General features: G+C 48.4%; 1 protein-coding gene across 1 annotated transcript in view; it reads left to right on the top strand.

Moving 5' to 3' along the window:
- axl (AXL receptor tyrosine kinase) overlaps positions 1-14,613 on the top strand; it is a 42,289-nt gene that overhangs the window by 9,979 nt on the left and 17,697 nt on the right. The window contains exons 6-8 of the mRNA XM_088627891.1: positions 2,100-2,180; positions 2,834-2,949; positions 6,893-7,088. Of these exons, the coding sequence (XP_088484017.1) occupies positions 2,100-2,180; positions 2,834-2,949; positions 6,893-7,088 (393 nt within the window). The remainder of the gene's footprint in view (positions 1-2,099; positions 2,181-2,833; positions 2,950-6,892; positions 7,089-14,613) is intronic.

Raw genomic sequence — 14,613 nt, 5'->3', positions numbered from 1 at the left:
AGTACTGTACAGCACAATACAGTGCAGAGTGTATATGAATGTGTGTGTTGGTGAGTGAATGTGAGTGTGCGTTTTAGTGCATGGTCTTGAGTGAGTGTGTGTCGGGTCAGTCACGCATTTTCTTTCCCTGAAGGGAGAGAAAAGCAGAAGCAGGATTGTAGAGCTCAGCTGTTTCCAAACCCCACACTTCCCCCACTGGTCCTGTCAGCACACTGACACACACTGATGTAGTGGCACTGGGCACTGACACACTGTGCTCTGGGCTGTAACGGGAGCCGGTCCAGGCTCTCGCGAAGCGTAGTTCAGGACCCGATGCAGACGGTATAATCCGGAAGTAAGACGATGAGGATCAGGACGGGTTGACAGACAGGGGGGCGTGACTACGGTGATCCGGTGCTCGAGGGGCGTGGTGATGGCAAACAAGTTCAGGGAAGCCCAAAAGGGGGAATCCGGGGCGCAGTCCAAAGTCCAAAACCGGGGAATCCATCCTAGACTAAACAAACAGTTAAAATCCGGAACAGGGACAGGGAATAAAACCAGGATGACGAGGTCAGGCGCTCCGAGCCCCGGACTCAGATGGTCAGGACACTGTGATGAAGCCTATGCCATCAAGTCTCTCCTGGACCAGCTGGGCACTGACACACACTGATTTACTGACACACTGGGCACTGACACACACTGATTTACTGACACACTGGGCACTGACACACACTGATTTACTGACACACTGGGCACTGACACACACTGATTTACTGACACACTGGGCACTGACACACACTGATATACTGACACACTGGGCACTGACACACACTGATTTACTGACACACTGGGCACTGACACACACTGATATACTGACACACTGGGCACTGACACACACTGATATACTGACACACTGGGCACTGACACACACTGATTTACTGACACACTGGGCACTGACACACACTGATATACTGACACACTGGGCACTGACACACACTGATTTACTGACACACTGGGCACTGACACACACTGATATACTGACACACTGGGCACTGACACACACTGCTTTACTGACACACTGGGCACTGACACACACTGATATACTGACGCACTGGGCACTGACACACACTGATTTACTGACACACTGGGCACTGACACACACTGATATTCTGACTCACTGGGCACTGACACACACTGATTTACTGACACACTGGGCACTGACACACACTGATTTACTGACACACTGGGCACTGACACACACTGATTTACTGACACACTGGGCACTGACACACTGATATACTGACACACTGGGCACTGACACACACTGATTTACTGACACACTGGGCACTGACACACACTGATTTACTGACACACTGGGCACTGACACACACTGATATACTGACACACTGGACACTGACACACACTGATTTACTGACACACTGGGCACTGACACACACTGATTTACTGACACACTGGGCACTGACACACTGATTTACTGACACACTGATATACTGACACACTGGGCACTGACACACACTGATATACTGACACACTGGGCACTGACACACACTGATATACTGACACACTGGGCACTGACACACACTGATTTACTGACACACTGGGCACTGACACACACTGATATACTGACACACTGGGCACTGACACACACTGATTTACTGACACACTGGGCACTGACACACACTGATATACTGACACACTGGGCACTGACACACACTGATTTACTGACACATTGAGACTTAAATTTGTGGTACACCAGGCACTGAACCAATGCAAGCTATATACAGTGGCTCTCTTAGACAGACACACTGATACAGTGAAGTAGAATCACACACAGTTGGGCGGACATCTGCAGTGTCTCTCTCCGACAGTTAGCGGTTAAGCCCTCAACAGAAACGCCCCACTCCTCTCACACGGTATCAGTATTAAGACCGGGTTCATGGCCGTTCAGGCTTGGCTACAGTGAAGCAATTGTCAAAGATGAGACAGGAAACAAACGATATTACTGTTCAAGGCCAATATTTACTCTGAACTGGATTACAAATGTTTCCTCACACTCTCTCTGACACGCGCTCTCTTGTTTTCGATCTCCCTCTCCGCAGGCATCAACAAGACCAGCAGTTTCTCCTGTGAGGCCCACAATCGTAAAGGGGTAGCGACTTCAGCCTCGGGGACTGTGACAGGTGGGGGACAGACTGGTTTCACTAGTGCTGTTCGGTGTATTGAAGTGCAGTCTGGGAGTTTAGGACACAGTTAAGTGTGTAAAGATGCAGTCTGAGATAATGGGGTACATTCTGGGATACTGGAGTACAGTCTGAGATATAGAGGTATGGAGAGTATTGTGCTAAAAAACAGGATATTCTTGAATAAGGATCACAGGGCCCCGTTCTGAATATAGGGGTAGATTATGAAATAGTGGGTCACATTCCAGAATGTTGAGTGATAATATGAACATTACAGCACACTCCAGGATGCAGTCTTGGATTGTAGCGTATAATCCAGGATCTTGAGATGGTAAAATCCAATTTGGGATATAGGATGCAGCCTAGATATTGGAACAAAGGCTAGAAAATACTCGGTAGTCAAACATTAGGACCACCAGTCATATGAATAGACTCTGTCAGTCAGCAGGCAATGTGTGGTTGAAGACAGATATTCATCGCCTTGCTTGGTTAAGATCTCTTGACAACTTGTGGGTGTGTGCAGAACATACAGTTCAATCCCTCACACCATAATGTCTTATCACAGCCTCAGCTGAAGTAGGACCTGCTGGAAGAAGGGATAATGCACACCTGTAACTCACTCTCTCTTTGTCTCTTTGGCTCCCTCTCCCCAGTTATTCCTGCTCAGCCCCAGAAGCTGCAGCAGGTGTCAGCCAGTAACTCCAGCATGGAGATCTCCTGGGAGCCTGGTTTCGGGGGGGTCTACCCTGTCGATGTCTGCTCTATACAGGTAAGATAAATCCTGAAGACCCAGGAAAAAAAAAAAACAGACCAGGCCAGGGCACAACCAGGACAAAAACAAGGCAAACTAGACCAAACCAGGCCGAGGCAGAACCAGAACAGACCAGGCCCAAGCCATCCATGCAATGAGCTGTCCTACAGCCACGCACTGCATTTCACTGCCTTTCTTCGGATGGCGGGGTGGGAGAGTGGCTGTTGATGCACACTGACACAGAAACAGCTGATTTTGGTAAAGCAACAACTACAAACAAGGTCTGTGTGCCAGTGTGTGTAAGTGTCTGTGGGCATTTATCCATCTTACTATCAACACAGATACAGAGTGTGAAAAATATGTCCTTGCAAAGACAGGATCTTCTGACAAACAGATACTGTGGAAATGTGCCCACGGTGGAACCCACTTTTATAAACCAAATGGCATCTTCTTTTAAATCTAGCTTTAAAAGATAATGGCAAAACTATCAGTTTAGGATCTACTTTTATCCCATGTGCGGTTACATTTAAGCAGAAATTGGAAGAGAAAATCCAAATGGAATGGGTGTCACTTGGAAGCAGACAACAGGCGTACACATGTGTAATAGCGTGTCCCTGTGTGTTCCAGTGTCTGTGGTCCGAGACAAAAACTCAAGGTATTGTTCCTCACTTCTCTCACTCTTTCTCCTTAATCCTCCTTCTGTTTCTGCGTTCTTTCTCCCTCAATCCCCTTTCTTCCCTCCCTTCCTCTTTCTACTGAGTTATGAGTCCTCAGATCATGTTTCACTGTGGGAAAGTGGCCTCACACTGTTAACCTTTTCGATGCCTGTCTCTCTCGTTCTCTCCCTCCCTGTCTTCCCTGCTCTCCCTCTGCTGCTCCCTCTCTCTCCCTCCCTCTTTTGCTCTCTCTTCCTGCACATTTATCACAGCTCTGGATACAATGTGACAAGAACACAGCAGTGTGGTCACACTGTATTACAGCGATGGAACACGTCTGCAGCCCAGCTCTTTCCCATATGCTGCTGATAAGAGAGCAGCACCCACTGCATTTCGTAGATGGCTCTGATCTGTTCATTTATTTCCCAAGTACATGAGGAGGCCATTTCTGTTTTTTTCTAGCTAATTTATCTGGCTTCCTTGAAGGATCCTAAGGAATTACCTTTCGCAACCTGGTTGGGCAGCTTGTTTCAAGCCTCTACCACCTTTTGTGTGAAGAAAACCCTCTTCTTCTAAGAACCAAATATACTTCCTTTTAGGTCCCACTTGTGTCTCATGCTTCTAGTTTAATTATAGATCCTGAAATTCCATTGATTCAGAACTTTATCAAAAGCCTTTCAGGACTCGGCGTATTTGTATCAAGTCCCATGGGAACATACTGGGTTAGGGTCAAAAGAGTTTCCGTTTCCTCAGCTCATCTGTGTTTGTAAACGCAATCAGGGATAAATCTTATTTCTTCTCATTAGCCTTGACCCCCTTGCAGAGCAACTATTTTCTTTTTGGAATATGGAAATCAGAGTTGTGCACAATATTCTCAATCCAATAGAATACATTCAGCATTTAAGAGGACTGTAGTAGTTCAGGTGGGGAGCTGCGTCAGCATGCGTAGGCTGCAAAGGAACAAATAATAGGTTTATTCCCTGCTGAAAAGAGAAGAAGAAAACACAACGTTTTGACCGTGGAGCCTTCTTCAGGTGTGAGAGAGACAGGGCAGTAGACAGACAGACTGGCCAATCAAGAGGTGTGAAGTCAGGATAGGTGTAGAGAGGTGTGAAATGAAACTTCCAATGAATGGAGAAAGGGGGAAGGTGTGATCCTAGCTGCAGGATAAGTTTGGTTTCGGTAGTCTTTCTGATGTATGAGTTCGGAAAACCATCTTTGAGAACACAGACGGAGAGATTAGAGTGGTCACGGCCGTCAGAGGTGAAATGAGGACTAATCACATTGAAGAGAACACGACTGAAACATTGAATTGAAAAGAAGAGTTTCTGTTGGCCACAGGAAGAGTGGGACAGCAAAGCATCCTACACCAATTCACAGGGAAGGTTGGACCAGTTAAGCAGTTTCTTCATAAGGGCACCACATGCGCAATCCTAATGGAATCAGAGGAGTTTGAGGAAAACTGTAACCCAGGCAGTATGGCACTCTCAGAACAGGGGGCCCAAAGACAAGGCAGGTGATGAGTCACAGAGGAAAAGAAAGTGACTGCAAATAAATTTAAGCAGGCACCTCCTCAATCAAACCTCTGCAGGACTGCTGGGGTGATGACATCCTCAGCCTCAGAATCGCATGAATTCTGAGTGTCTTTTGGCACCTCTGAAGCTTACTTAATTTTCCACCCAGGATGTCATCTGTAGTGACAGAGGTTCTCTGCTGGAAGCTGTGTGTCTCCCAGTGTAGACTGGGGGAATAAAACTGCCAGTGGGACAGGTATGGGAGTCGGGGGTGGGGGTTTGTGAGGGATAAGGGAAGAATCCCCCACCCCCTCTGTCGTGAGTCAGCAGTGCTGTGTGCCTAATTTAAACACTATGGCACGGTTTGGACAGTAGTGAGACAGCAGTGCTGAGTCACTGATGACTGGGCCCTCTGGCACTTCCCCTCTGTTTCTCCCTGTCCCTTTTTTTGTCCTCCTTTCCCCTATCTTCTCTCTCCTCTCTCCGCCATCCCACCTTCTCTTGCCTAGCCTGCCTACGCCCTCTCTCCCTCATCCTCCTCTATCTCTCTCACTGACTCTGTCCCCTAGGCCCCTATCCTCTCTCTTTAAAGTTCACTATGAATAAAATCTGTCCTGCACAGTTTAGTGTGTGTCCTGCTGAAATCGGCTTGTGCACCGGTGATATCAATGTCCACACGCAGGTGACACCTCTGTGTTGGTGCAACTGGCACTGGTGCCCTCAGTCTGTCAGTGTTAGTACTTATGTAATGAGTACAGTATGTGGTTCTTGGTTCTTTTAATCCTACCCCTTAGGTCTGCTCAGTGTGTGTGCTGGTGAATTCATCAATTCTGTTGATGAGAGGGAAAGGGAGAAAAAGGAGTTGCACAGCGTTAATGTTGTCCATTGGTTCACAGTTCTTCCACATGCACATACACATGCATATCACATGCAAGAGGCTGAGGATTGAGTATTTTTTGTGCAGCATGACCTCAGCCAGCACATCCATCCTCTTGTAACCCAGGCAGTACAGCTCTCCCAGAATAACCAGGGAGCAGGGAGCCCGGGGGCCCTGGAACAGGGTGGATACTGAGTCATTGAGCGAAAGCAGAAGTAGAGGAGCATTTCGATTTGACCAGCAGTCGTGCTTCTGCTTTATTGGAAGTGAAACAGAGGAAACTCAACTGGAGAGAGAGGGAGGGGAGGAGAGACAGTAAAGATAAAGAACAAGAGAGGTGTAGGGGGTAAAGTCTACCACGTGATTAAATCAACGCTCTTGGAGAACAAGTGCGCAGTACAAATTGAAAACAAAAGAAGAGTTCTTCACTCACATTTCTGGAGTGAAACCAACACTGTTCAATATACAGTATATATAAATAAGCTAGCAGAGGTGATAGAAGAGTCTGCAACTCCTGGCCAAATACCACACTGCATAGAGATCAAATTCCTCCTCTATGCCACTGACCTGGCCTGCTGTTGCCCAGAACAGGGGCAGTAGCAGAATCTGGCACAGCTACAGCAGTACTCTGAGTCACTGAGCACTGAGCACCGGGCACTGAGTCATGCCTTTCAAGAAGAAAGTCAGATCTTAGGGAAACAGGTACCACTTCACACTGAATAATACACTAGGAATCTTTACTTCAGTGTGACCGCATCGCCTAGTGTGCAATGAGCTGAATAACCTCTTCTCAACATGATCTTCTCTTATCGTCTTGTGTCCACTTTCTCATAGAGCCTCTGTAGGCAGGTCCCTTGTTGTGTAATGTCAATCAACTCTTACCAAGTTAATTCATCAGCGAACCCTGCCCACAGGCCGCCCCGTCCGAGAGCGACCTCATCGCGGCACCCCGCCACCTGATCCACAACCAGAACGTCAACGTGCCGCCGGCGCGCCATGCGATCGGTGGCCTCTCGCCCTTCACGGCCTACAGGGTGCGCGTGGCCTGCCGGAGCAGCCAGGGCGCCTCCCCCTGGACGGACTGGGTGACGCTGCGCACCGCCCAGGGAGGTGAGCTTCCTCAGCCACGCAGATTCGAGCTGGCACTCCGCGCCCCCCCAGTCCACACACTCCCACCCACTGTGTCACTGCCCTCCAGCGCCACTCCCCCCCTTCACAAGAGCCCGGGAAAGAGAGGAAGAGGGACAGAGGAAAGGAGAAGGTGAATAAGGAATGGAGCGAGTGCATGAGAAAGAGGGACAGAGGAGGGGATTTTCCGTGGCCAGCTCATGCTTTCCGTAACCTGCAGCCCAGTTGCAGCAATGTGTTCTGGAAAAGAAAAAATGACGACTGAGCAAAAAAGCACGGAAAACAGAGGGAGAGAATGAGGAGGAGAAGAGGGAGGGACTTGTGTGAAATCATGCATTCAGCAAAGGGGCTTGGAGAGCTTTGTCAAAGGGAAAACACAATTAGCGGGCACAAGGATGAAAAAGAGAGGGGAGGAAAGGTAGACAGAAACAGGGAGGGGCGGCATTGTTATTTGCTTGTGTGTGATTGTTAGGCCATTTTCTCTGTCAATATTTGGGTTTCAGGGCTCTGTTGTGCTGTCCTCCACAGTAATGTAGCCTTCAGAAGAACTGGATGATATTGAGAGAGGAGAGGGAGTCTTTTAACTTTTGAAACCTCCGTTTATTATAAGCGTACATGCAAAAAATAAATATCCACTGTCGGATAAAAACCTCAAAGCCCGCCAAAATAAATGTAACAGCCCTGCTTGGCACCAATTTCAACTTCAACGGCCCGTGAGCCTCCCACAAACAAATGGGCTCTTTGTGTTGAAATATCCTTCGACACTACTGCTGTACTGGAGTCTGTGAAGGTATTGATCAGTGAGATTCCATATTACCATACCTATGCTGATTTTGTAAATGTGGATAAGTACTGTATAAGTACAGCACTTTTTAATAAAAAGACATGGAGATTATTAGCTAACTCATAAGAAACGTGTTCAGTCTTAAAAATAGCATCTCTGCTTTTTCTTGGCATTGCCCCACCACCTGTCCTGCCTTTTAAAATGGTCCGTTCAGCATGAGCTGACATAAAATTAGTCTGAAAGGTTGCATTAGTTTGGGTACAAAATTATATTATGCAAAAATCTTTACTAAAAGATCACCTTTGAGCCTCACAAATGTCCTTTATAAATAGAAGGAGTGGAAGGAGAGGGAGCAGGAATAGAGAGAGGAGAGAAAGAGCAGGATTAGAGAGAGGAGAGAGGGAGCAGGAATAGAGAGAGGAGAGAAGGAGCAGGAATAGAGAGAGGAGAGAAGGAGCAGGAATAGAGAGAGGAGAGAGAGAGCAGGAATAGAGAGAGGAGAGAGAGAGCAGGAATAGAGAGAGGAGAGAGAAGGAGCAGGATTAGAGAGAGGAGAGAAAGAGCAGGAATAGAGAGAGGAGAGAGAGAGCAGGAATAGAGAGAGGAGAGAAGGAGCAGGAATAGAGAGAGGAGAGAGGGACCAGGAATAGAGAGAGGAGAGAGAGAGCAGGAATAGAGAGAGGAGAGAAGGAGCAGGAATAGAGAGAGGAGAGAGGGACCAGGAATAGAGAGAGGAGAGAGAGAGCAGGAATAGAGAGAGGAGAGAAGGAGCAGGAATAGAGAGAGGAGAGAGAAGGAGCAGGATTAGAGAGAGGAGAGAAAGAGCAGGAATAGAGAGAGGAGAGGGAGCAGGAATAGAGAGAGGAGAGAGGGACCAGGAATAGAGAGAGGAGAGAGAGAGCAGGAATAGAGAGAGGAGAGAGGGGGCAGGAATAGAGAGAGGAGAGAGAGCAGGAATAGAGAGAGGAGAGAGGGGGCAGGAATAGAGAGAGAGAGCAGGAGAAGACAGAAAAAAGCGAAGGAGCAGGAATAAGAGAGGGGGGGGGGGGGGGTGTGGGCCATGAGGTGGAGTCTTGAACTAATTCCAGACTGAGACACTTTTTCCATGAGAGAATCTTGCTGGTCCCAGAGGCCCACAGTGCTGCCACTGACCCAGGGCCTGGGCAGTAGTGCCTCACCATCTGGCTCCAGAGGCAGTATTCCTGCCTGCTGCACTGTTAACACAGGGACTGACATTTCACTTTGTCTCGCCTTCACACTGTCACTGCCTCCATGCCTCGTACTCTGTCCCACACTCACCAACGGAAAATGCTGTGTTACCAGTTGCTGTACTGCCAAAACATTCAAGACAAGCGACTGTTACATAATTCAATCAAGTTACAAGACAACACAAAAGTAAAAAAGGGCAATGTCATGCATAATCATAACAAATATCCCTCCTCTCTCCCACCCCTCCCACTCCACCACATTTAGTCTCTCTTTGGGATAGTTCACACATCCCAAAAATGCAGCCCAGGAATGCACTTCCTGCTTTGCCATACACGCTCTGCTAAATTTCTCCCTCACTTTCCCTCCTTCCCTCTGCGCCCTCCCCCCTCTTTCCCTCTGCCCCTTTCTCCTTCAGCTCTCAACTCTGCTTTCTCTTTCTCCTCCAAGTTTCCATCCTTCTCCTCTCTCCCATACGTTCCTACCCTTTTTCCAGTCTCTCCCTCCTCCACTCTCCTCACATCCCTCCACCATTCCCCAGCCCTGTTTTCTCTTCCTCTCTTGATCCCTTTCTCCTTCTGCTCTAACCTTTCTTTCAGTCGTCCCTTCTCTCTCCCTTCCTCTCCCTTGATGTCTCGACCCCAGATGGCCGGGAATACTGGCTTCCCATAAAAAAAACCTAGAGCTCTGTGGGAAAAAGAAAGAGGGATGAAGAGAGGGGTGGACAAGGAAAGCATGAAGAGACGGTGAGAGACAGAGGAATGAGGGGGGTGGCTTTAGAGACGCCCTCTTTGCCACAGTTCCCAGACCCCCGCTTGCCCCCGAGGAAAGAGCAGGAGCTAGGCCTCTGAGGCATGGCTGCTCTTCCTCAGCTGACCCAAACAGCAACACAGCCACGGAAAGAAAACAGGAAATTCTGTTGTGGTTTATTTATTATTCAATAAATTTAGAATCAGCACTAACAGTTCCTCCTCTCTCTGTGGGAGAACATAATGTGATTCCTAGCATGCTGAAAGTGTTTTTCTGCCTCGTCAAGTCAGCACTTGGAAGCGTCAGCCAGCCTCCCGCAGACAAGGCTGGGGCTATAAAGAAGGGGTGTAAGTAAAGCTCAGCTGTGGTGTAACTGTAGCTCCTGGTACAAGTCTCCCACTGCACACCCCAGTGTAGAAATGGAATATTCTACACTCCCTACTGTAACAGGACTGTTCTACTGTACTGGGACTGTAGCCCCTATTGTTACAGGACTGTTCTACTGTACTGGGACTGTAGCTCCTACTGTAACAGGACTGTTCTACTCTACTGGGACTGTAGCTCCTACTGTAACAGGACTGTTCTACTGCACTGGGACTGTAGCTCCTATTGTAACAGGACTGTTCTACTGTACTGGGACTGTAGCTCCTACTGTAACAGGACTGTTCCACTGTACTGGGACTGTAGCCCCTATTGTTACAGGACTGTTCTACTGTACTGGGACTGTAGCCCCTACTGTAACAGGACTGTTCTACTGCACTGGGACTGTAGCTCCTACTGTAACAGGACTGTTCTACTGTACTGGGACTGTAGCTCCTATTGTAACAGGACTGTTCTACTGTACTGGGACTGTAGCTCCTATTGTAACAGGACTGTTCTACTGCACTGGGACTGTAGCCCCTACTGTAACAGGACTGTTCTACTGTACTGGGACTGTAGCTCCTATTGTAACAGGACTGTTCTACTGTACTGGGACTGTAGCCCCTATTGTAACAGGACTGTTCTACTGTACTGGGACTGTAGCCCCTATTGTAACAGGACTGTTCTACTGCATTGGGACTGTAGCTCCTATTGTAACAGGACTGTTCTACTGTACTGGGACTGTAGCTCCTACTGTAACAGGACTGTTCTACTGTACTGGGACTGTAGCTCCTATTGTAACAGGACTGTTCTACTGTACTGGGACTGTAGCCCCTATTGTAACAGGACTGTTCTACTGTACTGGGACTGTAGCCCCTATTGTAACAGGACTGTTCTACTGCATTGGGACTGTAGCCCCTATTGTAACAGGACTGTTCTACTGCACTGGGACTGTAGCCCCTATTGTAACAGGACTGTTCTACTGCACTGGGACTGTAGCCCCTACTGTAACAGGACTGTTCTACTGTACTGGGACTGTAGCTCCTATTGTAACAGGACTGTTCTACTGTACTGGGACTGTAGCCCCTACTGTAACAGGACTGTTCTACTGTACTGGGACTGTAGCCCCTATTGTTACAGGACTGTTCTACTGTACTGGGACTGTAGCTCCTACTGTAACAGGACTGTTCTCCTGTACTGGGACTGTAGCTCCTATTGTAACAGGACTGTTCTACTGTACTGGGACTGTAGCCCCTATTGTAACAGGACTGTTCTACTGTACTGGGACTGTAGCTCCTACTGTAACAGGACTGTTCCACTGTACTGGGACTGTAGCCCCTATTGTTACAGGACTGTTCTACTGTACTGGGACTGTAGCCCCTACTGTAACAGGACTGTTCTACTGCACTGGGACTGTAGCTCCTACTGTAACAGGACTGTTCTACTGTACTGGGACTGTAGCTCCTATTGTAACAGGACTGTTCTACTGTACTGGGACTGTAGCCCCTATTGTAACAGGACTGTTCTACTGCACTGGGACTGTAGCCCCTACTGTAACAGGACTGTTCTACTGTACTGGGACTGTAGCTCCTATTGTAACAGGACTGTTCTACTGTACTGGGACTGTAGCCCCTATTGTAACAGGACTGTTCTACTGCACTGGGACTGTAGCCCCTACTGTAACAGGACTGTTCTACTGTACTGGGACTGTAGCTCCTATTGTAACAGGACTGTTCTACTGTACTGGGACTGTAGCCCCTACTGTAACAGGACTGTTCTACTGCACTGGGACTGTAGCTCCTACTGTAACAGGACTGTTCCACTGTACTGGGACTGTAGCTCCCACTGTAACAGGACTGTTCTACTGTACTGGGACTGTAGCCCCTATTGTAACAGGACTGTTCTACTGTACTGGGACTGTAGCCCCTATTGTAACAGGACTGTTCTACTGCATTGGGACTGTAGCCCCTATTGTAACAGGACTGTTCTACTGTACTGGGACTGTAGCCCCTATTGTAACAGGACTGTTCTACTGCATTGGGACTGTAGCTCCTATTGTAACAGGACTGTTCTACTGTACTGGGACTGTAGCCCCTATTGTAACAGGACTGTTCTACTGTACTGGGACTGTAGCCCCTACTGTAACAGGACTGTTCTACTGTACTGGGGCTGTAGCTCCTATTGTAACAGGACTGTTCTACTGTACTGGGACTGTAGCTCCTACTGTAACAGGACTGTTCTACTGCACTGGGACTGTAGCCCCTTTTGTAGTAGGATTTGTAAATAAGTCGGAGGTCTCAAATGTCTCTGGAAAGTATATAGAACTTTCTTACTGTTTTGATTAACTTTGCTGTTCATGTGAAGATATTTCAGCACCACGGTTCTCTTTCCCTCATTCATTGCTTCCTGCTTCCCCCTTAAACTATCTAACCCCCTACCCTCATCCCTCAAGTTCAGAAAGCTTTATTGGCACAATCCAGCTCTTTCTCTTGGCATGACCCTGCTTCCCCGCCTTCACCACCCCTGCATTTCCCCGCCTGCTCGTCCTCTCTCTCTCTCTCTCTCTCGGTCCTTTTTCGCTCTCCCTCTCTCCATCCCTCCCTTTCCCTCCTTCTCCCTCTTCTCCCGGAGCTGCCTGTCCTGCCTCTGTCCCCCAGTGCCCGTCAGGCCCGTCAGGCAAGCGGACAGCGAGCGAGAGGGGAGAGAGGGAAGGCAGGAGAGGGCAGGACAGGCTGATAAATGGAAGTGAAAGGAGAGGAGGAGAGTCTGGGAGTGAGTGTGTTTGCTTTACAGCGTCAGAGTGCGTGCCTGCGAGTGTCAGTCTGTATGTCCGCGTGTGTGTATCACATTGTATTGTAGGCAAGGGGACTGTGCCATTGTGTGCAGGTGTGTATCGGTTGTTTCTGTGTTTGTGCACACATGTGCGGGCCACATCTGAGAGATCGTCCTCACACAGACCTGACCAACAGGCGCTGCGGGGGACCGGGGAGGAGGTCCTCCCGAACGCAAACGACCCTTTTAGAAACCACATGGCGTCACCATTGCAATCTAATAGTGCCAGGACTGCTTGTTTTGAGCCTTCCACCCTGTGTGGAGTTTCACTGCGGTGGAGGGAATAATAAACGAGATTCAGTATGTCCTTACAAGTACAGAGCTCCCGACAGGAGTGTGTGTGCTAGCATGAAGGAGAGAGTGTGAGCGGCGCAGTTGGCAGGGCTCACACTCTCCGAGCTCACATGTGGAAACAATCAGGACTCAGTCACCACTGAAACACAGCCCGATGACATCACTGCTGCCGCAGGGACGGGAGACAGGGGAGACAGCCAGGGACAGAGAGGCAGAGGGAGATGGGGAAAGGGAAGGAGGGAGAGGGAGGACGCTTTAAGAGAGAGGGCGACAGAAGGAAGGGAGGCTGTGAAAAGGGTAGGACAGGGAGGGAGAGAGAGGTCAGAGAGAGAGGAGTGAAACTGGGGAAAGCGAGGGAGCAGAGACTGAGGGGGGAGGAAACAGAGTTCATGAATAAAATTAGAACATACACCATCCCTCGCATCTGATAACTCCTGTCGCTCTGCAAACTGACGTCTAGACATTTTTACATTCCAGCCAAAGCCACGACCGGGACTTGTCTGTGATCACAAAACACGCCAGGTTGTGTTCGAACATGACACACACATGGATGGACACACACAGCAAAGAGAGGCACTGGGCTTGAGACAAGAGACTTGTCTGTATTCCCCTGTATTAAGAGAGTATGCTCTTTTCAGATCCTCTTGCAATTTTTTTTTGCATGTTTTTAAAAAGAAACATTTTTTTCCCTTAGCTGTTTTTTGTGTCCCCTGGTGGCGCACTAAGTGGAAAGACTCTGATACTGAAGGGGCTCTTTTATTTCAACCTGGGGAAATATTAATGTGTGGAAAATAAGTAAGAGTCAGCCAGGGCCAAGACGCTGAGGAAAATGGCTTGTTTTCAGGCCGCCGGTCTGTCTAATGAGAGAGAAAACCGCCCGTGTCAGAACACAGTCTTGGTTCTGAACTCTCAGTAGGATGACACTGGGTCAAGTGGCTCCCTCCCACACAGTGCTGTAACCATGTCAGTGGGTTCTTGTGCCAAAGGAAGTCACCACTAATAAGGACACAGGACATAGAAATTCTTAATTCCTTAAATAAGGGCTCGAACTGAGGGAACACACCATCAGTGACACAGATAGGTGTTTCCCTTATTACAAGAAATGGAAGCCCATTTACAGATAGATGTGTCCCCTTCTCAAAAGACCTGTAAAGATACCATTTGCTGCGCTATGCTAATGTGTGTGCTATATTATTGTGTACTGTGTTCACATGTGTGCACTGTATTGTTTTGTGCTGTGTTAATGTATGTGTGAGCTGTTTGTGTTGTAATGCATGTTAG

Source organism: Lepisosteus platostomus, chromosome 4 (assembly GCF_059453375.1).
Source record: "Lepisosteus platostomus isolate fLepPlt1 chromosome 4, fLepPlt1.hap1, whole genome shotgun sequence".
Classification (NCBI taxonomy): Eukaryota; Metazoa; Chordata; class Actinopteri; order Semionotiformes; family Lepisosteidae; genus Lepisosteus; species Lepisosteus platostomus.
Note: the sequence above shows the minus strand (reverse complement) of the source record. Positions and strands in the feature narration are given on the sequence as shown.